Below are 26786 nucleotides of genomic sequence, written 5' to 3'. Positions count from 1 at the left end.
TGAAAAAATAAAGCATAATATGCCAAAAGTGTTGCTTTTTTTCTTCCATCTTCAATAATAAAATGGCTACACAAAAAATCACCAGTTTTGATAAGCTTTTTTTTAAATGCACGCCAGTATGACAGCTGTCACATACAATCTAACAAAATTGTTTCGAATGAAGTTAAAGACAACTAAGTGCTACTAGAGCCATCTTACGGAAAAAAAACAAACGAACCTTTTGGCCAACCCAATACTTATGGCTTCCTTCCAGCAAACCCCTTCCTCCCAGACCACACAGAAGTCCCTCTAAGGAACACCATCCATCTTCTATAACTGCTCGAAGAACAATTATCATGTTGACTTATCTTGGAGTATTATTTTATAAAGTCTGTTATTTTTTAGAAACAATTTTAAATATGAAAAACATAAAATTGACATTACTTACATTGGTATAGTACTTTCTGATAAAACATTTTCATGTATATTACATAATTTGTTTCCCACAGCCTACTTGTGAAATAGACAGGTATTACCATTTCCATTTTATAGATAATAGACTAAAATAAAAGAGAATAACTGACCTGCCCAAGGTCTTATGATGATCATATAGCAGAAATGGAACTAAAAACGCTTCTTCAGGCTCCTGGTCCAGACCATATTTTACTCTACCATACTTTCTCCTTGGAGAGAAAATATGTATCAGTTAGCATTTGCTGTATAACAAACCACTCCATTAGTAGCGCAAAGCAACTACCATTTATTTAGTAATGATTCTGTAGGTGAAAAAGTTGGATCAGGCTCAGCTGGGTATTTCTTTTGTTCTCAGCTGGGCTCACTTATGCATCTCTGGTCAGCTTCTGGCCAGTTAGGCAACTTTGCTTCTGGATGCTGTCTGGCTTCCAACTGGGGCAATGGAGACAACTGTATCACATGTTTCTTATCATTCAGCAGACTAGCCTGTGCTTGTTGACATGGGCTCAGGGTTTGAAGAGTGCAGAGGGAAAAACCCAATGAGCAAGTGCTTTTTAAGCCTCTGTGTTCAGCATTTTTACAACTCTTACCCTCGGCCAAAACAAGTCCTATGTCTAATCTCAGTGTCATCGTGGGAGAGTATTTCAAAAGGCCTGGATACATGGAGATATTAACAAATTGGGGTCATTACTGCATGTAATCACTATAAGCTAAATATAAAAATACTGAAAATGGCACTCGCTTTATCATCTCTTCCTATTGTAGTTGACGTAGCTTTTTAAACACAGCTCTAATGCTTGAATCCACCCTATGGATTCTAGAGTGGAATAGGGAAAGTGATGAGCTACAAGAAGGGCCAAAAAAATTATATATAGTATGAGCCAATATATTCCTCCTTGTAATAATACCTAATGTTTATTGAGCATCTTACAGTTGCCAAGCACTAGGCTAATTCCATCTCAAATCTGTAAGTAGTATAGTTTTAACTTTCAGATTATAAAATTAAGAGTAATCTAGTAATACATCACATAGATAGTGACTAGTAAACTTGGATAAAAACATGGGCCTGATTCAAACTCTCAAGCTCTCTAGTGCATCACACTGAAGCAGCTTTTTTAGGGATCCCATGATTGTGGCTAACAGTCCAAGGCAGATTGACAAAGAGCTTCTACCATCCAGGATAATGTGTAAAACTCACAAGATCCTTTTTCTAATGAAGAAGGTTGTGTGTACTTCTAATGTCCCATGAAGATTTTCTGATATAGAGTTTTAGCAGTAAATCACAACCATCTAGTAATTTGCAAAAAGGAAACCACCAAATTCTTGGAATAATTTTAGTTTCTAATGAGCAAGGCTAAATAATGTAGGGCTAGATGTTTTGTTTGGAATGGGGTCATGGATTTTATGAAAGTAAAATATAGATGGTCCAAGATTCCTTATTAAAAGTGTTGGAGGGAGTGGGGGAAAAGTCAAGGAGAATGTGACAGAGAGAGAGAGAGAGGAAAAATAAGGAAAGGATGTCATAGTGATGAAGTCAAAGGAAATTAAACACTGTACAAATGTGCAGGAGTCCTTATTACCTAGTTTAACCTGGAGAAATTCTAGAATCATCAGATCCTCTCTCCATGTCCCATGCAGGCAAAAAGGTTTCTGGATATATGGGTCGCAAAAAATCCTAGGCATTTTTGGGTTTATATATTTTTTTAATTGCTGTTTTGGTTCCATTTTAGCCCATTATGTCTCCTTTTTTCAAACCCCAAACTTATGAAAAGTGTGGTCAGGACCAAGGACAGATCCTGCATTGTCTTAGCCTTCCTGGAGTTTTTCTGAGCTTCCTTCTTTCTCCTGCTGCCCTGGTGAAACACTGAAGACCCATCCAGGAGTGTTTTGGTATTTTGTAGGATAAAGGAAAGGATCCTATCTTCATGCAAGTGGACTCCAGGGAGAAAAGAAGCTTCAGTGTGGAGAGAATAAGCTAAAAGACCCCTTTCTTCCTCTGAGGGCTCTTTGTTAGTGGATCATCGCCATTGACAAGTATTAGAATCATCACTAGTACTGTAGAGAATAATTGCTTTTTTCGTAGTGATTCTTAGCAATATGAGTCCAGAGACCATGTCTTATCCTAATTTTGAACACCCAGTATTGCATAGCACATAGGTGTTTAATAAATAACTTTTATTGTTAATCTGTGTTCATGCTCTTTTTCTTTTTTTAAATTGAGGTATAATTGACTATAACACTATATTAGTATCAGGTGTTCAACATAATGACTCAATATTTGTATACATTGTGAAGTGATCACCTGCAGTAAATCTAATTACCACCCCTCACCGTACAGTTACAAGTATTTTTTTTTCTTATGATGAGGACTTTTCAGATTTATTCCTTTAGCAACTTTCAAATATGCAGTACAGTGTTATTGGCTATAGTCATCATGCTGTACACAATATTCCTATGACTTGTTATTTTATAATTGGAAGTTTGTACCTTTTGACCCCCTTAGCCCATTTCACCCACCTCCCTCACCTCTGGCAACCACTAATCTGTTTTCTTAATTATTTGTTTGTTTCATTTGTTTGTTTCATTTTTAGATGCCACGTATATGTGAGATCATATGGTGTCTTTCTCTGACTTATTTCACTTAGCATAATTCACTTAGCATAATGCCCTCTATGTCCAACTTGGTTATCGCAAATGGCAAGATTCCATTCTTTTTATGGCTGAATAGTATTCCACTGTATATATGTCATAACTTCTTTATCCATTCATCCATTGATGGACACTTAGGTTGTTCCCATATCTTGGCTGTTGTAAATAATGCTGCAATGAACATGAGGGTGCATATATCTTTTTGAATTAGTATTTTCATTTTCTTCAGATAAATACCAAGAAGTGAATTGCTAGATCATATGGTAGGTCTGTTTTTAATTTCTTGAGGAACCTCCATACCGTCTTCCATAGTGGCTGTACCAATCTGCATTCCCACTAAGAGTGCAAGAGGGATCCTTTTTTTCCACATTCTCATCAACACTTGCTATTTCTTGACTTTTTGATAATAGCCATTCTAACAGGTGTGAGGTGATATCTCAGTGTGGTTTTGATTTGCATGACCCTGATGATTAAATGATTAGCATCTTTTCATGTGCCTGTTGGCCAACTTCTTTGGAAAAAATGTGCCTTCAGATCCTCTGCCCATTTTTAAATCAGTTTGCTTGGTTTTTGGCTATTGAGTTGTATGAGTTTTTATATATTTTGGATATTAACCCCTTATCGGATGTATAATTTGCAAATATTTTCTCCCATTCAGTAGACTGGCTTTTCATTTTGTCGATGATTTCCTTTGCTGTGCATAAGCTTTTTAGTTTGTTGAAGTCCTACTTGTTTATTTTGGCTTTTGTTGCCTTTGTTTTGGTAGTCAGATCCAAAAAATCATAGCCAAGATCAATGTCAAGGAGCTTATTGCCTATGTTTTCTTCTAGGAGTTTTATGGTTATAGATCTTACATTCAAGTCTTTAATCCATTTTGAGTTAATTTTTGTGTATGGTGTAAGACAGCCTAGTTTTATTCTTTTGCATGTGGCTGTCCAGTTTTCCCAGCACCATTTATTGAAGAAACTTCCCTTTCCCACAAGAAGAGAAAATTACAGGCCAGTATCCCTGGTGAACACAGATGAAAGAATTCTCAACAAAATATTAGCAAACTGAATTCAACAATACATTAAGAGGATCGTATACTATCATTAAGTGGGATTTATTCCAGGGATGCAAGGATGCTTCAATATCCACAAATCAATCAACAGGATATACAATATTAATAAAATGAAGGATAAAAATCATATGATCATCTCAGTAAATGCAGAAAAAACATTTGACAAAATTCAACATCCATTTACGATTAAACTCAACAAAGTGAGTATAGATGCAACATATCTCAGTATAACCAGGGCCATATATGATAAGTACACAGCTAACATCATGCTCAATAGTAAAAAGCTGAAAGCTTTTCCTCTAAGGTCAGGAACAAGACAAGGATGCCCACTTTGCGACTTTATTTTACATAGTGTTGCATGTCCTAGTCAGAGTAATTAAGCAAGAAAAAGAAAGAAAAGTCATCCAAATTGGAAAGGAAAAAGTAAAACTGTCACTATTTGTAGATGACATGGTTTTTGTATATAGAAAACCCTAAAAACTCCACCAAAAAACTATTAGAACTAATAAATGAATTCAGTAAAGTTGCAGGATACAAAGTCAACATACAAAAATCTATTGCATTTCTATACACTAACAGTGTACTATCAGAAAGAGACATTAAGAAAACAATCCCACTTACAGTTGCATCAAAAAGAATAAAATACTTAGTAATAAATTTAACCAAGAAAGTGAAATACCTATACACTAAAAACTACACGACAGTGATGAAAGAAATTGAAGACAAAAGTAAATGGAAACGTATTCCTTGCTCACAGATTGAAAGAATTACTATTATTAAAATGTCCATATTACCCACAGCCATGTACAGATTCAATGCAATCCCTATCAAAATTCCAACAATATTTTTCACAGCAATAAGCAATCCTAAAATTTGTATGAAACCACAAAAGACACCAATAGCCAAAGCAATCTTGAGAAAGAAGAGCAAAGCTGGAGGCATCATGCGCCCTGATTTCAAACTAAACTACAAAGCTATAGTAACCAAAACAGTATGGTATTGGCATAAAAACAGACACCTAGATTAATGGAACAGATTAGAGAGCCCATAAATAGGCTCATGCACATATGGTCAATTAATTTACAACAAAGTAGGCAAGAATATATCATGCTGTTTCTTTTTTGACCTTTTGAAATCTTCCATTAAATTTTGAGAAGAAAAATAAATGCTTTTGTATTTAGAGTTTATTCAAAGCTCTCTTGTTTGTTTGTTTTTTAAAGATATTTTCAAGAGCAAGGGCTCTTTACTTAGTTATCCAAATATTAGATTCTTAAAGAGCACATAATGGGGAAGGAGACTATTTTTCCACTATGAGAATTCATAAAGCTAATGCAGTTTCTTTCTTTGTCTCTCTCTTCTATATCTTTTCCCATCCTGTGTTCTGGTGTTCATGTTGTTAGGGCATATTAAGACCATATGTATTCATAAGAAGTGTTCTGTCACTTCTGAGTGCTATATTTTAAGAAAGCTATTGATATATTGATTTGGATGTGGTAAGAGGATGTCCACAATGGAGAAGTGTCCAGAAACCATACCTTGTAACTGGTACTTTAAGCAACTAGTGTTGTTGAACCTAGAGAAGAAAAAGACATGATAGGTGGATTGATTACTTGCAGAATTATCATATGAAAAGTTTATTTGGTGCAATACCTGGCCTACAACTAACACTAATACATAAAGGAACAAGAAATTCACTCTGGGTAACACCAGGACTCTTAACACCAATGAGTGGCCATTACAAGGAGGAATATATTTGTTCAATAGGTTAAAAATCATTACAATTGGTGATATTTAGCAATGGAATAATCTGAGTCCCATCCATGAGACCAGAATACACTGAGTCAAGTGAATATTCTTGGAAAAGGCAACTATATAGGAAGGTCTAAGAGGAAAGATGGTTCATGACTGCATAGCCAGAATGGATAGACAATTTTTCTAGAAGTACTAAGGTACTTCTTCTACCTTATGTGCCTCAGGGAGAAATTCATTAGTGCTATCACAGGTTGTAATTCTGAATACATTTTCCAGATGTCACTTGGTTTTAAATAGTGGCTCTATAGGACTTTTACTAATGCAAATAATTAAGTAGACTTATGTTAAATGACTTGGGAACCCAGTATCCATTTATTCATTAATTCAGCAAATATATATTTATTGAGCACCTACTATGCCCCAAGCACCACTCTATGCTCTGGGGATAGAACAGTGAGCAAAAAGAAAAAAAAAATCCCTTCCTTTAAAGAGCTTATATTTTAATGATTGTCAAAATTTTACAAATAAATATGTAAAGAATTAATATGGATTCTAGCAAAAAATAATTTTCTCTTTTATATATGTTGATGTCTATCAAATTTGCCTTAAATCACTTCCTGAATAAAAAAATATATTTTTTAAATATACTTTAATAGAATAATCATAGCCATCAGTTATGATTTGTATCATCTTTAAATATATTGTATATATTTCAAAAATTAAACAGAAATATTTTCCTTTTCTAGAAATCTTTATACTTTTCTGGTGAAAGAGAAGATATGGCTCATGTTCCACGCATTAACATATTTGAGATTTTTCTTATTCAGGAACTTGAATCTATGGTTACCATGTAATTCTGTACAAAATTCATTTCTTGGGTTACTAAACCATTATTTATGCTTTTTGGTGTCCATGTGGGTTATGAATATCAAAGAATTCAGTAAAATATACAGTCTTCAAAATTTAATATCACATTAAAAAAAATCCCTGATGGTACAGTAACATCATGAAGTCATTTTAAATATTAGAGAAAGGATGTTAGAGGAGACCAGATCTACAGATCTATGTTGAGAAATGAAAACACTGAGGGAGAGTGATTTTCTAAGGCCCAGAACCAGTCTTCTGGCCCGTGGGCCAGGGGTCCCTCTACCACTCCATACAGGTTCATTTTCTCTGCAGTTTGAATAGGCTGCGGGCTTGGCTGGGGTTTGTTAAGAAGGCTGCAAACAGCCCATGCTGCTGTGCCTGATGTGAGTGTTCTTAGGGCACTGCTCCTAACCCTTCTGATCTGTCAAAGGCAGGATGTTTGCATGACCCCAACCAGCTGGCTCAAATTCTCAATTATACTTTGGTTCAGCTAAAGCTTAGCAGGCAGATGACTTTCTAGTTTTCAGTATTAGAATATGTACTACCTGAGGACCTTAGTTAATAAATAGTTAACTTTCTCAATTTTGTAATGTATTGATATCATTTGCACAATACTTTTTTGAGCACTTACTGTGTACCAAGCAGTGTGTTAAATCCTTAACACATTTCAACTGTTTAATTGTCACAGCCACCTCTCAGGTGGATACTCTTATCATCCCCATTTTACAGAAGAAGAAACTAAAGGGAGGATATATACCATGCCAGAGGTTATAGGACTAGTTAGCACCAAGGGTGGAATCTGGCTCTTAACTACCATCTGACTTAAATTACCTTAATTTGGCAGCAGGGGCCACAGCCCCAGAGAATTTAGATGATCTGTGCAGGGTTATAAGAGGCTGGTGGGGAATGGGGATGAGTCACAGTTTATAACCATTGCTGGTTATTTTATGATGCAGATGCTCTTAAAATGGTTCCTTCTGCCAGCCTAGGTGAGTTCTTAAACTTACATTCCTCATACAATTTTAAAAATCATTTATATACTTAGAGAAGTAGGTAGTTTTAAAAGATAATAAAGGTAGACATTTAAAATTTTCCTTTGACAAAGTTACTCCATTGTTTTAATAGCTGTTTGATTTCTATGGCAAGGCTGAATTTTTTACACTTGTTGGTAGCAGTTCTATTATTCATAATGTGAAATCTTGGGAGCTCTCTGGTGTAGACTTGGTATTTTCATCTGCCTATTATGCTTGTTACATTGTATTATCCAAGTGAGATTTAAAAATAGTTTCTGATATTAAATGGTGATTCATCCTTTATCATTAAGGCAGATAGGCCAGTTATTTCTGACAATGTGGTGAAGCTCATTTTGCTGCCTTTCTTTTTTAAAACTTTATTTTGTCCAACCTAACAATAATTTCACTGGAGGAGAAAAATTAAAATTGCCTCGTTGACAATGTAGTGATATCAGTTTTTCCTTCATAGAAATTAAACAAAGTAAAAATCTTAGTGACTTTCCAGGGGTCGGTTGTGCTTTTAGAAAAATGCCTAACAAGTTCTCAAGTTTTTGTTTTCAAGACAAATCTTTCTGTTCTGAAGCATTTAATTGTGTGCTTTTTTGAAGTGCAGTATGGATAAGAGAGTCCATTTAATGAAATTCAGAGTTGACTCATCTTTTTCTTCTTCCTTCTCTCTCCTCCAGCTCTTCCTCTTTGTTGTCTGGAACTTTGAGCTCTACATGATACCAATGGTTTTGTTGTTACTATTGACATGGAACTACTTCTTGATAATATCAGGGAAAGATAACAGGCAACGCGATACAGTAAGTCTCTACTTTCTCATTTGCATGTGTTTTTGTTCTTATTCCTAGTCTCTCCATCAAGATCAACATTGAATTCGGTTTTGCAAACCAGAAATTCTGTCTGTAAATACTCAAGTTTGGAGGAAAGTTTTATCAGTTCAAAACTAACAACTCTTTGGTCCTAACACAATAGAAAGTATTCACCTATTTCTAGCATTACTCATTTTGGTAGGAACTAAAATTGAGAGCACACCAAAGAATGAGTTATGATCTTTAGGTATAAGTCGGTTATTCCAAATGATTATTTCTTTTATGCTCCTTACTTGTTTTTATGTCTTAATGAATCCTGAGTTAAGACATAATATCACAAAATTATCTGTGGTCAGACCAAACGAATGTATTTTATTTAAGACAGTTCTCTGTGGTCTGTCATTGGAGGGAAGGAAGACTTGATGGTTGTTGGCCTAGAAAAGTGCATCAAGTACCTTAATTCAGTGTTCATTCACTGAACAATAACAAATACCCTTCTCTGTGTCAGGGGTGTATCAGGATACTGGCTCATGGATCAAGAGCTTTCAATTAACCTAAGGAAAGTTATATTGCACTCACTTGCCCTCTCGACATTTTTGAACGTTTTTCAAATGTGTGAAACAACCTTTTCTCTCTCAAAGAGTTTTAGACTGAGAAGCAGAAGCTAGCCACATTAGAATCACGTTTGTTACTCTCCCACCAGTCTTCATTCCCCTTAGGCTCTCGGTCGCTACGCCCCTAGCAAACATACAGCTTGAAAAACTTTCCCATATGTAAATAAATGGGAGGGGAATGTCTTACGCACATAGAACATTTGCAATTTTATAATTCTGTAGACAGCTGTTGAGGATAATTTAAGGGTTTGTCACACATAAGGATCTCTTTGGCAGGTATTTGTCCCCATCAGATTACACTGATTTTTTTTTTGCCATTAAGGGCCTCCATTTGATTGATAATCAGGACTTTGGCCAACTATTGTGCCCATAATGACGCAGGAAACAGAGTTATTTGACCATAAGTTTAGTAGTAGTATATAATACTTTGTTATAATAGCATCATAATGATTGCACATATACATATGACATAAAAGAATTTTCTTTTTAAATAACTCAAGCAAAATATACTTTAAATGGTTACACAAGCAAAATAGACTTCTTCAAAATAATTTTCTTTATCATCAAAATAAAAGAAAAATCCAGGTGCACAACCACCAAGTACCATGGCAAGGTTGCCAACAACGCACCACGTTTATTTCCCTATATTATTTGATATATTTCTGTCTCTCTCATGAGATTATAAATTTGAGGTAGGGAACTGTTCATCTCTGTACTTGCCACCGTCTCTAGCACGTGTTTTGCAAATTAGAGGTGTTCAAACATTTTTTTATAAAGTTTATCAAACCAAACATGCGATTGCTATTAGAGATTTTAATGGTTAGGTAGCATCAACAGACAAGGCATTGTTATTATTATTGGCAAGGATTTATGGATATATATTTAACTTGCACACTGACAGACAAGCCCCAAATGCCATAAGCCTTGGTGTCGTGGGGACTAATAGGCACTTTTTTCAATTAATCCAGGATGTTTTCTTTAAGAAGATAGGACTCTCTGAGCCAAGTCCTTTTTGTCCCATTTATTTCCAGGAGGTTGTTGAGAGAGAAGAAAATCTACTTTTTAAAAAAAAATTTAATTTAATTTATTTATTTTTTATACAACAGGTTCTTATTAGTTATCTATTTTATACATATTAGTGTATATATGTCAATTCCAATCTCCCAATTCATCCCACAAAACTCTACTTTTCATTCAGTTGCCTTGAGACAAATCTGTAAAATAAGAATGTTTGCCAAAAAGCGGTAATTTAGTTTCAGGTTCTTAATCCTATGAGGGGGCTTATCTTCAATATTTAGTCATTGGTTTGAGTGTTCTTAGTAAAAAATTCTGAAACTATAGACTTTGCTTGTTATTTTCTTCAGAATATACCTGCCTTGGCTGGAAAGGTCCACTTTTAGAGGAAACATAATAATATATAATGTATCCCCTTGTACTTAAAATTCTCTGAGAATTTTTATAAGCCTATTGAAAAGTTAACATATTATGTAAATTTTTCTACTGCCCTTTTCCCCCCAAAATATAACTCTGATATAGTACTTACAAATCCTTCCTTGTGGGCATATCTCTGACTGAATCCCCCTTTTAGCCATGGACAATATTTTATTCTCCAACACAGGACACTGTGAAACATGCTACAGTCTAACTTTCATGGAATGCCAACTACACCCCATAACTCCCAGTGATTGCCTTTTATTTGCCCAAAACACACATATCCACATATTCTGTTCTTTCCAGGCACCAGAGCAGCAATCACAACGCTTCATTCAGCTTCTCATTCACTGGCTCAGCTGAGACCTTACGTAACTCTTAAATCCAATTTGTCTAATTACGTGTTTTCTGCCATACCCAGCTGTGCATTTGAAATGGTTGCTCCTTTTGAAAAGAAACCTGGGTTATACTTTGCTGGTTATAGATTGCACACACACACACACACACACATATATTCACAAGCACATATATGTAAATTAAGAGAAGTGTTTGGAGGGGTTGCTATGCAGTGCCTGACTACTTATCTACCGCGTAGTAGATAGCCCTGGAAGAATGGTACTTTGCCCTAAGTCCTTATTGGTGTCCCCAAAACAATGCAGAATTTTTCAGCATGTGTGAAAACTTTAGGGAATCTCTGAAGTGCATTAATCACACCATTGGCTGATTCCAAATCAGGAAACTTTCTGTTTCAGGAAAAACAGGGGGCGTGGGAGGGCGGTGGATATTCTGTCGCACACAAAAAATCATCTGTACATTATTCAGCTGAGAAAATTCAATTAGGATGAAAATTATAAAAGAAAAACAAATCAAAATAAACTTCAGGTTTGTGTAGCAAAAGAAAAAAGAAAATAATATTTCCATGGCATAAGAAGTTATAAGGGAAAAGGAAATAAATACTGTAAAAGATAAAAAGTACATAGTTGGGTAAAAATTCTGTCTTCAAAATATTGGTGGATAGTTGAGATTAATACTAAAATAGGAAAGGATTCCTTTGTCTGTTTATTGTTTATTAAGGAGACCATTTCCTTTTTGGAGACTTAAAGATCACAGGAACTGAAACCCCCAACCTTTTCCCCACCATGGTGCCTGTTCTAGTTTAATGAAAAAAATGAGATGTAATCCTTGCCAAGTAAGTTTTGCTGCATATGATGAGCTGAACCCGTTGAGGACAGGATAAGGGAACAGCCGTTCCTGCGTCTAGTGCTGTAGACTTAGAGATGCACATGAGAAAGAGGTGTGGTTAACGATGGTATTTCACCTCTGCTGTTTCTCAGTCAGACTTGTTAAAAATAAGCAATTCTAGATCTAAATCTATCTCTACTTGGACCATGACATTAAAATTTATAGCATAAGAATTGTTAGACTTTTCCAGAGAAAACTGTTTAATACAAACTTCATTCAGAAATGTCTGTGGCATGAATGTCATACTTCTCTTGGTTTAAGCCGTCACTCCAGAACCAGGGGAAAATCACCCCTGCACTGCCCATTGGGCTCGTACCAACTATCCACATTACAGTTACTATAAACTGAGATTTTGTAAGAGTAGATGCCAGGAAGTGATCTTTACTTTGGAGTTAAAAATTTTCGGATCCTCATTACACCCTGGGCACTGTGTTACGCACTTTCTTTTATCATGTCATTTAGTTTTCCCCCAGGAGAGAGAAGATGATTGTGTCAGCCCAGCCCATGTGTTAGGGCCTCCTAAATCAGGTGATCGCCTGTTCTCTTCTCTGTGACAAGGAAGGGAACATACGTGGAAGAAGCATGGCTACAAGAGCCCTTCCTTGAGAGAGGGGAAATCAAATCTCAGAGGATGAAAGAAACAGGTTGGCCAAAGAAACCAGAGCTCTATTATACTCACTGAGACAGGTATCATCATTACTACTTCACATACAGGGAAACAGGGTAGAGAGGTTAAATGGTTCCAAAGGCACACAGTTAGTTAGAAAGTGGCAGAGTGGGTGTTAGAATCTGTCAGTCTTTCTGAAGTTTGCACTCCTTATCACACCACTCAACTACATTTCCTCTTGAGGCTATATTTTGGTCCATCCCAGGTCTCCCTGGGTACCTTTTGAGCACATTTCTCCTTTAAGCTTCAGAATGGTCAGTAGTACTAACTCTATCTTTAAGCAAACAGATTGTTGGAAAACCCTCATTTCCCCCACTCCACCCCCATGTCCTCCTCACCTCTCATTCAGGAAAATGGAGCAACTTGAATGTATCAGGTATCCTGCTAAGCCTTTTAGAGACATAGTCTCCTTTAATTCTTCATAATAATTTTTTTAAATTATTATTTTTAACATCTTTACTGGAGTATAATTGCTTTACAGTGCTGTGTTAGTTTCTGCTTTACTTCATAATAATTATATCAAGTAAATGATTCTAAAGGTTTTATCCTCATTTTACAAAAGAGGAAATTCAGAATCAAAGAGAATGATGAATAACAAACTCCATAGAGTGAGTGGGGTGCAAACCCAGCTCTGCCCTATTCTGAAGCCTCAGGGTATTTCTGTGGTACACGTTTGGGCATGCCTTTACCAAGGGATCCATTTTCTAACTGTTTGGAGCTTTACCTGGAATCCCAGGTATCCCCAGATTCCTTCCTGTGAGGTACCTGGTGACCTCTCAAGAATGGGTACTGATCACCTGCTTGATCCCAGGTGACCCCGTTCATTTCAAAAAACATCCATGACCGGGAGGACTACCTTCCATCCACCCAGGTGAGCATGGAAGAGTAAATCAAAGCTAAAAATCCTTCACATTAGTGAAGAAAATCTTTGAATATCTTTGACATTCAAAAATTCTTCAAGCAGTGCTTTTTAATTACATCTTAAAAGAGCATTCACTTTTACTGTCATGATATGCCTCCCACTTAACAATCTTAGTTGCCTAATCAATGGAGGCATTAAAAGACTGAAGAGTAGGCTAGATCAATGAAATCATTCTCTGACTCATGCTCTCACTGTGATACCAATTGAGCCCAAATCTGTCTGCTAAAATACTTTAGGAAATACTGAAATGTTTTGTTAGTTCCCTCACATGGCAAAGCCCTCCATGCTTCTTTTCCCCTTTAGAATAGCACTGACTATATTTGTTATTGTTGGGACTATTCCACTTAGGCCCAGAACATTGATGTCTAGAAATAAAGCTTGTAAGGAGAGAATTTCCTTGGCCACCATAAATGCTGTTGATTGGAGGGCTTCCGTGGTGGCACAGAGGTTGAGAGTCCGCCTGCCGATGCAGGGGACACGGGTCCGTGCCCCGGTCCGGGCAGATCCCACGTGCCACGGAGCGGCTGGGCCCGTGAGCCATGGCCGCTGAGCCTGCGCGTCCAGAGCCTGTGCTCCGCAACGGGAGAGGCCACAACAGTGAGAGGCCCGCGTACCGCAAAAAAAAAAAAAAAAAAAATGCTGTTGATTGGACAATTTAGGATCATCCACAAAAGAAACATCTGTTTGTTTGACCTGATTTCCTGTAAATCAAACTCATTTATTATTTTCTCAGCCAGTACTGTCAGTTCCAAAGAAGTCGTCCTGGTGGAATATTTGAATAAGTAGACTATTGAGTAAGTGAAATTATTCCTAACAGGATCTGGAAAGACTGGCCAAAGCTGAGCTGAGAGGAGCGGACTCCACGCGAAAAGCACTTTTGGTGCGTGGTCAGACTCCTGACACTTCAATAAGGGCTTTATCGTTCACAGAAAGTAGCGTAGATCAGAGCCTCCTGAGTTTGCATCTCAGTACCAAAAAAGACCATGTACTTGCTCTTAACAGAAGCAGCACTGAGTCATACAGCCTGTAAACACATCTAAAAATTGATGATCACTCTTTTCTTTTTCCTGCTTATTTCAACAAATTTTCTCAAATTTTTAAGAAGGTCACCAGCTTGCAAAAACGTGAGGAAGACCATGAAAAAAACCAGACCTTTATTTTTCCAACACGATCACAAGCATAAAGAGGTAGAAACCAACAGCCAATCAGATGTCAGTAGAAAATTTCATCCCTTGTGACCCTCTCAAATCTGTTCAACCACTTAGATGTGCCAGATTATTACTCAGTCTACAGACTGGTGCCCTGTACACTGATGACCATCACCTCATCAGGCTCTGGACATACCCCAACAGGACTTCCACATTTTTTCCACTCTCCTCAAGTGCCCCACTCCCACCACCATGCTACATTCCCTCTCTCTCAGGTGACCAAGGCCTTCTGCGTTGCAAATTTTCCTCGAGCTCCAACCCCTGAAGCCCTCTGAATTTGTTCCCAGTTTAGGGTTGCCAGATTTAGCAAGGAAAAATACAGATGCCCAGTTAAATTAGGATTTCAGATAAACAACAGGAGATATTTATGTAAAAATAATATTCATTATTTATCTAAATTCCAATTTAACTGGATGTCTTGTATTCTTCTGGCAACTTTCCCCCAAATCACAGCTTGTATTCTTACCTCAACATTAGTAGGAAGGTGATAGTTCTGAAACAAAATGCTGATTTTTTTCCCCCTGCTACTTTTGTCTTTCTGTAATATCTTCGAGCATGGCATAGAAGATTCCTCATGTGTATGCCCCACCCAAACCATATAGCTTCAGCTTTATCTCCCCTGTATTCCAGCAGGATTGTTCGTTTGTGTGTTTTTTGGTTTTGAGAATGGAATGTTTAATGAGCAAAAGGTGGAGATGGTGGGCAGAAGGGGGGAGGTACAGAAATGAACCAGACAGTGCCCCATTCTCTTTTGTCATCTCTTTCACCCAGAAAGCAACCATTCACCACTTGGGAGAGCAGGAAAACAAAGCTCAGAGAGCTTATGCCACTTGCAAAGGCTCACACAGCACAGTGGGACTGGAACCCACGTCCAGCTGGTTCCCAGGCCTGTGTTCTCTGCCTCTCCTCCAATGCACCCATTCCATAGGCCCAGGGTGGGCAAAGACTTGGTCCACATAACACAACAGAAAGCAAAGAAGGAAGCAATGATGCTTCTCTCTTTGTATATTTGGGGAAACTGAGGTCTAGGATAAGGCAGTAACCTCTGCACTGGCAGTGAGTTTGTGTAGGTGGTGCTGTGTGGGACAGACGTGATGACCCAGGGAAGGGCAGTGCAGGCCTGGTCTTGAACTTAGTGGAGGTGCTCGTGCTGTGCCTGGAAGCCGCATGGGCACCAGAACAGATGTGCAGCGGGCCATCTGGCACGATGTGTGGCACTGTGCCAGGACAGGTGGCTGGAGCGCTTGAAGTCCTTGCTGCAGGTGCCAAACATCGAAGGGGTTGAGCTCAGAAGGCCTGCCCACAAAGAGGTGGGCACACTCCCTTGCGAGGGCCTGGCTCTCCTGGGGCACCTTGCTCTGGGATGAGCTGCACCGTGAACTTGGAGGAGACCCTGTGGGTGTTGATGAGCAGATGGGAGCCTAGGTGTGTGCAGGTCAAGGCCCCGCAGTGGAGGAGGAGGTCAAGTAGTGGTCTTCTGCCATGGAGGAAGGGGAGCTTTGACGGATGGGGTTTTGACATAGTCTTGACAGAGGAGGACCCAGGGTGGCTGGGACAGCTATGGCGGCAGCAGCAGTATCTGGAGCCAAGTGTATTTGTAGTTTCCCAAATAGTCAATACACTCTCTCTATAGCTTTTACTCTTTTCTTAAAAAAAAAAATATGTTTGCAAATGTACGGTGTAGTTCTTGCTTGTCATATATATTTTATTTTTTACGAAAATTGGATCACATTAAAGGTACTGTTAGCATACCTACTTTGAGTTGCCCTCAAATTACTGGGAAACAACATGCTTTTTAATGACTGAATAATTTCCACCATATGAATACTTTATTTTTTCTCAATTAAACACTCATTTTAGAAATGTTTGTTTCCAGTGTTTATGCCATCTCAAAGAATGTTGCAAAGAAACATCCTAAACAGATCTCTGAGCAGGTTGTCGGTAATGTCTTTTGATCAAGTCCTTGAAGGGGAATTTCTGGGTCAGAGTGTAAGCATTTTGAATATTTTTGGTAGTCAATACTGACTTGCCACCCATTAAGGTTTTAATATTTTATATCTATATGCCTGGGTAACCACCAGTTATCTTCATCATTTCTCCTGGCGAGCCATCTCTGACTTCCTGCCCATTCTCACCCACCCCTACGCCTACCAACCCATCTCTACCATCATATACTCCAAGAGCTTAAGTGAACCCTCCCCTCTCAGTTCCCATATCCCCCTAGCTGTATTATAATAAAAAGCTCACTGGGGGTCTTCTTCACCTGCCCCAGACTGTTCTAACTGTATCTTCCATCTGTGTATCTAATCCCAGCACAGAACAAGATGTCTCAGATATAGCAGCACAGTAGTTGCTCAAAAAATGTTTAATGAATGAATACTAAGTATGTTAATCTGATCCTTTTTCCACATCAAAAATTGTCTAATTTTCATTCAAAAAAATGTATTGAACGTTTGCAGGCACTGTGCTAGCTGTTGTCCAAAGATGATTAAGACCTGGTCCCAGTAAATCTATTATACTTCAATACAAATAAAAGAAAGGGAGAGAGAGAAAAGAAGGAGAGAAAAAAAGACCTGGTCCTTGCCCATGACAGTTTGTGGTCTAGTGAGGGAAACAAACAACTAAGTGGAATACGTGGGTATAATAGGTGCAGTGATGGAGGTCTATATATGAAATGCAGAGCATGTGGCCAAAAAACATTTAGATCCTCCCAGATATGTGTGCGTGTGCTGCATATATAAAGAAAGAGGGTCTACCTATCTGTGGCCACAGCTCTATTCCACCCTTCCGTCTGTCCCTTCACTCAGTAACTCCATGTTTGCCTTTAATACTGCAGTGTGTTGTCTATCTTTTTGCTCTATCCTCAAACTGCAGCTCAACTTCAGATGGGAAGATGAGTGTTACCTGTACGTGACATGTCAATTCACATAGAGAAAGATGTAAAGGAAAACAGTTCTATTTTTAAAAGTCAATATACTAAAGAGCCGCCTGTCTAGAAGGCAGACTTCTTTTGCTTTAGATCTATTAGGACTCAGGAGAGATACTTAGAATTTAAAGTTAGTGGTAGTTGCTGCAGAGGACGCTTATAGTTACTCTCATACTGCAGCCCTCACCATCTTCCTGAATCTCTCCCACCTTGCTCAGATTCCCCAAAGATACATATGAGAATGTAACAAGGTAAAGAGATATTCTTCATTCCTATAGAGGATTTCTGCCCTGAAACCCAGCTCTTTTTCCACCAAATGAATTGTCTTGGCAGCCTTGAAGGAAACCTGAAGATCTTGCCCCCATAAATGGCTGAATTTCTCTTATTTGAACCCCAGTTGACTCCTGGATCCCCAGGAACTCATTTGAAAACCAGCTTCCTAAACTCTCCTCGAAGTCTCCCATGGATCCAAAGAATTCACCATCTCAATGGTTTTCCAAAGGGTCCAAGCCAAGCATCTACCCATTTGTCAACCAAATAGTTTTATTATTTCTGTTCCCTTTCCAAAAGGTCTGCCTCCACAATTTTGTCATTTCTGTCATTGAAGAGTGGGACTTAGGAGAGGAGAAAAAGGGATATCCATGGTTTGGGTCTCATTTCTCAGGGTGGATGTGTTTTCCCACCTATTTCTAGTGATGATCTGGTGGTTCTTTCTAAATGATTTTACACCCTCCTCTTGGTAGATAGCCAAAACTCCTTGACACATTATGGTGAGGGAGATAGCATGTAGGACCAACAGAAGCACCTTCTGGCCGACTCGTGATCCCAGGACTAGTTTGCATCATGCCCCGGGTGGTGGGGTGGTGTTAGCTGGAGGTTTCATACAATATTTGTGGAGACTTACTGTCCCTAGTCCAGAAAGGGGACAAGAAATGGCAAGACTTCAATTAACAAACTAAAAATAGAAACCAAGTGATATGTCTTTATCTGCTTGTGGAAGAAGTTTATAAATCAGAACCATTGTTGGGAGTCCAATAAACCTGAGAGTTTTTTATTCATGTTTTTTAGTGTTCCATGAGTTAAATTTATTAAGAACATGTAATTTTAAAGCCTTTCTGTACATGGAACTGGAGTAGTATGTGCAGGTAACCAAACTAAAATATGCCTTCAAGGGCATTTTCTTTCATGTATTATTGAATTTATTTCATCATTCAAGAAAACGAAAATAGTCATGATACCATATCACTTATTTTTTAAACAATAACAATATTCTGGTAACATGCTTAAATGAGAGACAGTTCACCTAAACAAAGTTTCCAGATATGTTACACTCCCATGGGCAACAGCAGAAACATCTTAAAAATGAGTGTTGCCACTACCACTTTACAGTTGGTAGAGGTTAAGAGTCCAAACTTTGAAATTACAAAGACCTGGCATTAAATTTCAGACCTTCTACTTTTTAGCTGTATGAATTTATTCATTTCCCTAAGCCTCAGTTTCCTCACCAGTAAAATGGGGATAATACCTACCCTTGTTGAGGTCTTGTGAGGATTAAAGAGACAGCACACTGTGTTAAGCATATAGTGAGTGCTCAGTAAATGATAATTAGGCACCTGATTATGTATAAAACAGGGCAAACCAGTGGGGGTAAAATGGGTGTCTAAACATAGTAGCAGTAACCACCTCTCTTAAACAGTTCACTTGTAAGAACTATTGAAGAGAGTGGTTTTCCATGGCCATTAGTCCTTCTTGGTTTTGAACTTGTAGACAAAGATAGTAAAATTGCCACAGAAAGATTTCCTGTGTCTGTAATCCCCCTGCTATACATATGGAAGTCCCACAAAATGAAAACTACATTTTTATCAACAAAAAAAGCTGACAAAGAAATTTGAACGATCCTCTACGGATTAAAGCTTCTTGAAAACTGAAATTTATAGAAATACCCAAAATGTATGCCATTTTACAGATCATATCCATAGATATTTGGAAGAAACGTTTTTCTTGATGATCGTAATACAAATCTCCACCATGCACAGGACATAAAGACAAAGGCCAGCAGCACCATGAGCAGAGAACAGGGCATTTCCTTCCCTGAGACCATCACTGAGTCCATAGCAAAATACTCTTTCCTAACAGCTTCACTCTGGGTGTTGACTAAGAGAAGGAGAAAGGTAAACCTACTAGCATGCCAGGCCTGGGCACAGGGACTAATTTTAATAAATCAGAATAGAACATAAAAATGTCAACTTAATCAAGCATTTAAATTTTATTAATCAAGCCTAATTTTTATGAGTGCAAATAATCACCGAAGCTGGACAAATTTGTTCTCAATTGCATCAGAAACATAATTTTAATATTTAATGGACTGATGAATTTAAATGGAGAATTATCTTTATGAAACATGCTCCTCATAATTTGCCATTAAATGAGAAATTTTTTAAAAATCAACATAAATCTTACATAAAGGTTATTTGACTAAATGTTGGAACTATAAATATTATAAATACATTATGCACTAATTTAGCAATCACACAGTACACTACGTAAAGCTGAAATGATAAGTGGACCAGGCAAGCTTTTCCTAGAATATAGAGCTCTTGTGTTATATTGTGGGAAGCTCATGATAAAATGGATACAGAGGTTTTGTGTGAGGTTTCCTGAACATCCTTTTCATGCAGGCTTTTGTGCTACAATTCACCATTCACCACACACATTCTTTCCAGTTCCAATGTAGGTCTAAACCCACATAGGCTGTCTTTTGGGAGGTGATTATTCTTTACAAAAAAGGTAAAAAATATTTTATCATTATTATTTATAGAAAAGAAATACAAGGAAAAAACTGAAGTTTTCTATGATTTTTTGACATTCAAAATCTGCTCCATTTTTAAAGTTAAACTTTCTGACATAATGTTCTCAGGCCTCAAAATATTCTAGGCACAAGGGAAAAAAAAGAAGAAGAAAAATCAAATTAGCATCAGAATATTTTTCTCTTCACATGTCCACCTATTCTTCTCACCCCCTCTACTACTCCCAATTACATTGCTTAAAATAGGCAGTAGCAGTGAATTTTTGTAAAAAGTACATCAAACCTAACAGAGCAATATGGTTCAAAAGTTTGCTCATATTAATCTCCAAGATTAGTGTTTTTTTTGTTTTCAAATTCTATTCTTTAAAAGTACCTAATCTTCCCGAAGTGTACCATTTACCTTTATTATATCTGCTAAACTATACATTTACCTGAAAAGAACTTCTTGCCTATTACAACTCTAATGCTCCCAAACATATCTGATGGGGTTAGAGTGAAGAACATTTCTGAGAAGACTGGAAAAGACTGGAGATCATAGCAGCTCCCTCCTGCTGCTTTGCAGAAAATTTTTTAAATAGATAACTTGGACTCTTTATTAGACACTTAAAAAAAATTCCTAAGGTTGTTTTTAAAACCTGAGACATTTAAAATTGTGCCCTTTTTTGTTACAAATTTGTGCTTCTGCAATGGAAACTTGGTTTTACAGAGAGAGGCTAAAGCATATAATTTTCTTTTTTATTTGAAATCTGTTTATTATTAATGAACAAAAATGTTTTGCTTTGAAAATATTCAATTTTATAAAATAGATTAGTGGTAAGTCTAGTTATCTTTCGATTTCATTTGCAAAGCACATTAAACAATTCAATTTTTTGGCCTTTTGTATAATTTTTAACCCGAAAAATAATATTGCTTCAATAAAGCATTAGTTTTTAAAAAGCACATTGCAAGTTAATAGTTGACCTATTTTTTCCCTGCTCAATCAAATTAGCATGCAATATTGTAAAGATGCCAAGATTAGAATTTTCCCTACAAGCGAAAATACAATACATTGTGAAGCCTTTAGATGGAGACATAGTTCAAATAAACACTAGAATTCTGTTCACAGTGCTTTGTTTAAAAGTATAAAAATGAACATTTAAGAATACTGAGAAGGAAATATGAAAAGAAATTCATTTAAGATGCTTATACTGATTATACAATTTATATTGTATTTAGCCTTTCTTAATGGAAGGGTTTTTCTGCATATTAAGCTGACAAAGACTAAAAGGTTACATACTCTTGGCCAGTAAAGTAAATTTACTGTCCTTGCACCTTACAGCAAAGCATATTATACTGCAAATAAGAATGCTGTTGTTGATGATGCAGAATTCAGGCCGTATGTAATCAGTGGCATGCATCAAAAGTCATCTGGTAGCCACATTAAAGCCACGTTTCCTATTAAGAATCAGACTAAATTATAACATGGCACTTCCCAGAATGAGCCAAGGAAACGCATTCTGCGAGAAGAAATAATTGTATTTGAGTGTCTCTGTAAAAATCCGGAAGTCTTTTAGCAGTAAGTAATAATGCTTTTCTTTTTAGTCTGCCTTCTTTTGTATTGCAATATATTCAGCTTCACTGGCAAGCCTATCACACTAATTATTATTACATCTAGTGGTTCAGTTATCTTGATGACTACTGTAGCTGAAATACTCCAAGGTCAAATTCTTAATAGCGTGAATCAGACTAAGCAGCCATCATACATGCAGTTACTTTTGAGATAGACTAAACAGTGTATTCCAGGCCTGTTTATGGGTTTTATTATTCTTTCAGATGTGGAGTAAATTATACGTACAGGTTAATTGCGCCATTCATTTTGCAAAAGTTCCTTCTCAAAAATCTTGAGAGGTGCAGGTGTCCTGTGGTGAAAATGACAGCACAGGCGCACCTATGATGATCTTATTGACCACAAAAGTCTTCAGCCCAACCTCCAGTGCTTTTAAGTGATCCGAAGTAATCTGAGTGGTTGGTTATATGCATCTTCTCAATTCATAGACTTTCAATAATTTCATATGATACTTGCACATGTAATACATCCATTGGCACACAAATGCCTGTTCTGCTTGGTTTATGTACACACAAAATGGTATAAATGAACTCCAGACCATGTGGAAGCAAACTGCTCTACCCAAATTCCTCCATATCTCTAGAGTGGAAATAAGCATTTAGTTTGTAATGTATCCAAATATAAGCATCTGTACACATTTGGATGTTCTATGAATATAAAATTAAATATGAAACTTCTTTCTTTTGTGACAGTTTTCTTTCTTTAATTTTTTAACATTGCAGTTGCACATCTGGACAGCAGTGATTTCTTCTTTAATTTAAATGTGTTGCTTTTTTATAGACCGTTTTGAGTAAAGCAATTTGAATTGTGCAACTGTTCGTTCTGAACATAGAAAAACATCCATTTAATTCAAAGATTATTTCTGAGGGAAAAAGTAAACATATAAAAGAAACTGGTTTGTGTCAGCGCTGGCTTTCCAGGGTTTTTGGCTTTGTGGTACTCAATACTTATCTTACAAAGGTAACATAACCAAGATTTTTCCCTTTTTGTTTTAAGACATATAAATAAGTGGAAGACTTTAGCCCTGGGAAAATCATAATACAAAGTGTTTTAAGAATTATTTATGGAACTTTTAACCCCCTTTTGTCATTTTAGCTTTCAAACATGCACCCTAAATTAGTATTAAAAAGCGGGACTCAGTATCCACTGTCCTGTGATGATTTTAATAGTGAAGTTTACCCGAATCTACTTTTCCTCATCCTTTGACTGTTTTGGTCTGCCTTTTCTGCATCCTGTTGGTCCCCGCCCTTATACATCTTTGTCTAGTGCAGTAATTCTAAACATATTGTCATATTTTTGTTCAGATTACCAGAATCATTTTTAACATTTTCAGCCAAATAAAATTTTATTTCCTTGCAAATCATAAAGCATTTAGTTGTGTCAAATTATAATTAAAAGTCATAATTTTAATAGACCTCCTATACAACTGTATAAAACATACAGATTCTTCAGATGCAGTTTTGCTCCATTTTGATAATGGATTTTTAAAATATACAGCTACATATTCTATTGTATATGTTAATGACGAATGTTCAGCAAATGTGGACTATGAAAGAAGAAATATTATGCTTCTAAAAATAGTGTTATCTGCTTATTCTTTGGCTGTAATGTAGCTGGAATGCTGCATTTGGGGCTGTCTACGTGTGTTTTTTAAAATGTCATCTTTATTAGTATTACATTCAAGGAATAGTACCAAGAATCAGTTTCTTTCAAGACCTTCCTCCAGTGTGTGGCATATAAGTCTGTGACGGGCGACATTACAGAAGGTCATGTCACTTTTAACTGCTTGCATTACATCTTTCTGATTTCCCTAGTGCCCTTCTTTTGTTTGATTAATACTACTTGCTTTCAAGCAAGGTATCAGAAAGCATAATTTGGAAAAAGAATTCTAGGGCCAATCTGAGATATTCTCCCTTACAAAAAGAGGAAAAAAACCCCAACTTTGTAAAAATGTATCTTTTCTAACACATGCATTTTTGTCGCTCTTCATTTTTTTTTTCCTCAAGGAAATCCTACAGATGTGTTGTTATTATATTATTGCTGACAAATGTTTGGGCAACTGGACTTTGTATACTTGAAAACAAAACTATGTAGCCCTTATTTGGTTTTATTTGAAGAGGAAAGAGCTGGAATTTGAGACTGGGACTCCTTTATTTTATTTGTTTCCTTAGTTAAGTGTTAAACTCCAGCAGTCTTTCTAAATAGCAGGTGTTACTTGAGTTCTCTGGGAAAGGTTGCAATTTTGTGCAATCCTTAAATGCACTTCAGTGATATATACAGTTTGTTTTTAAAAGCTCAGTTTGCAGTTTCTGTATTCATTGCATTTGTCCAGGGCTTATGTCTTAGAGCACAGCCCAGCTTCTGAGACACTGTTGCCTTTAAAGCCATCCATTTCATTGGACCCTTAAAGCCTGAAAATTAGTTGCGAAACCATTATCATTTTAATTGGGAATCTTTATCCACCACTCTACCTGTGCCCCTTTATATGTTCCTTAGTGTCAGTGAAACAACCAGAATTGTGTATGTCATTCAGAACCCTGAATATTTTGCCCAGGAAAAAAAATATATATATCATTTAATTAATGTTTAAATATTATTAAATTGATGTTATTTCTACTTTTATTAGTAGCTCACATTTTTTAGTACTTCGGTACAGGAACTGTGCTGAACACTTTAAACACATTGTCTCATTGGACCCCTAATCAACACTGTGGGGAAGGTGCTATTATCATCTCCATTTTCCAAGGCACCTTAAGCTTCATCTGAGCAAACTGTAACAGTGGGATACATTCTGAAGCAGCTTAAAGGCATCACTAGGAAACCATCTGTATTATAAATCCTCACTTGTAGATGTTTATGTTGTAGCGTTAAAAAGTCACTGGAGGAGGGGAAAAGCCCTCACTCGGGTGCTACAACACAACACAAAGGCCTCTCGCTAACACAACACTTTTCTGCCAAATGTAAAAGCAAATAGTTGTGTTTGGGTGATTCTGGCTGCGCATTTGTGGGGCAGTTGTGCGTAGCCAGTTACCCACTTGTGCAGGGTGGGAACAGTTTGGGTTTTGCAAATGAAGAGCCTGATTCTGTAGACCTTTGGAGTCCTTCTTGAACATAAGATCTGCAACTGATTTGTGAAATGCATAAATTAACTTCTTGGTTTTTTTATGGTTCAATAATATTTTGAATCTTTGAAAATTAACTTAAAGATAGTGGAGATCTCCAAATCTTAAAGTAACGATTAAATATCCATGCTTTCTATTGCCAGGCACAGTTTGAATATTTGATTCATTAATCTGCATCATTGAGTAGGAGGTATGTCTTTGCAGGTGAGCTAGTTGAGTTCTGTGAGATAAATGATAGGCCCTCTACCAAAATGCATGTTCAAAGATATGAAGCATAGATGAGGTTTTCTTCTGTTTGGTCTATCAACAAATATTTCTTGAATACTTATTATGAACTGCTAGGCACAATCTGAAACCATTCTGCCTTCCTTGCACTGTAGTACGATGGTAAGTACTGAAGAGGAGAGATACATAATACATTCTTAACAATAACCACCTAAAATATTGTTTGATTTTTATGTATAAGAATAAAAGTATAATATTCATTTCATTTTCCATATTTGGTATATGAGTCTACATGAGTAATTTTAGGAAAAAATTACTTAATCTAATATATATCAAATAATCATATTGTATACCTGGAATATATATAATTTTTATTTTTAAAAAATAGATAATGACAACCTTAAAATATTACTTAATATAAATCTAAAATTTATAACACCATTTTATAAGAGATACAAAAGTATGATCATTAAAAAAATCATGTGAGAGGTCAAACGTTTTTTTGTTTTGCTTTTCCTTTTTTTTTTTTTTTTTTTGGTTTTAGAACTGGGCGGGGTTTCAGAGCTGGCTGTGCTATCCCACAATCTGGGTCTGAGTTCTAGTTTAGCTACTTGCTGTGTTAGGTGAATTCTTTTGATGCAACACAATGTACTGAAATATTGTGACTGCCTCTCCTATTTCAACCTCCATCACAAAGGTCCCAGTTTGGAATAGTCTGGCATGCAGCACCCCAGTTATACATTGTCACTATTGTTGTCTATATATTTATGATATGCATGCTTCAAATTTTCGGGAAGTTAAAAGTCAACATGAAAGGCTATCTGACAGCCCCCATTTAAATTCTATTGGATTATAAGCCTCTTGTGGGCTGACATGACTATAGATTAAGTATTTGGGTGTTATTCATCTTTCTATTCCCACAGTCCCTAGTACTGTGTGCCTTGGTCAAGGGCATTTGTAATAAATGCTTATGGAGTATCTGAGTATAGTTAGAATGTCAAGAGTCCTTTCTTGCTGAGGCTGAACTACTTTATATGTCCCCCAAATCAGTGTAAACTCTAACTCGATAAAGGAAACAGAACATTGTGCTACTCTGATTCTTTTGAAATGCTGAGTGTCCAAATGAAAGACCACCAGATTCTACCACTTAATAGAAGATTTAAAGGGTGACATTAAATTAAGAACAATTTCCCAGTTTGTCAGATACTTTTAGTTATATATCAGTTCGTGAGAACTAGAAGTTTGTGTTTGGGTTCTTCTTTTAAATCCGTTAATGCTTTTAGAAACTTTGAGAAAAATTATTAGGATAACTGAGCGTCCTGACGTATTATCTCAGTTTATGTAACTCTTTGTTTAGTAAGTCTTAGTTACTGAAGTTTTCATTCATAGCATATTCCTTTCTCTATCC

The 26786-nt window shown here is 36.7% G+C and overlaps 1 protein-coding gene across 14 annotated transcripts in view; it reads left to right on the top strand.

Annotated features, from left to right (window-relative positions):
- The window catches only part of MCTP1 (multiple C2 and transmembrane domain containing 1), a gene marked incomplete at both ends in the record, with an annotated part of 537186 nt that overhangs the window by 433985 nt on the left and 76415 nt on the right, over nt 1-26786 (top strand). For 9 of the 14 annotated variants that reach the window (XM_082650521.1, XM_082650520.1, XM_082650519.1 and 6 more), the window contains one exon: nt 8481-8600. The exons of the other annotated variants lie outside the window; for them this stretch is intronic. In XM_082650521.1, the coding sequence (XP_082506647.1) occupies nt 8481-8600 (120 nt within the window). The remainder of the gene's footprint in view (nt 1-8480; nt 8601-26786) is intronic. 14 annotated transcript variants of the gene reach the window in all.

This window comes from Grampus griseus (genome assembly GCF_964374135.1).
Source record: "Grampus griseus genome assembly, chromosome: 3".
NCBI classification, from domain to species: Eukaryota; Metazoa; Chordata; class Mammalia; order Artiodactyla; family Delphinidae; genus Grampus; species Grampus griseus.
Note: the sequence above shows the minus strand (reverse complement) of the source record. Positions and strands in the feature narration are given on the sequence as shown.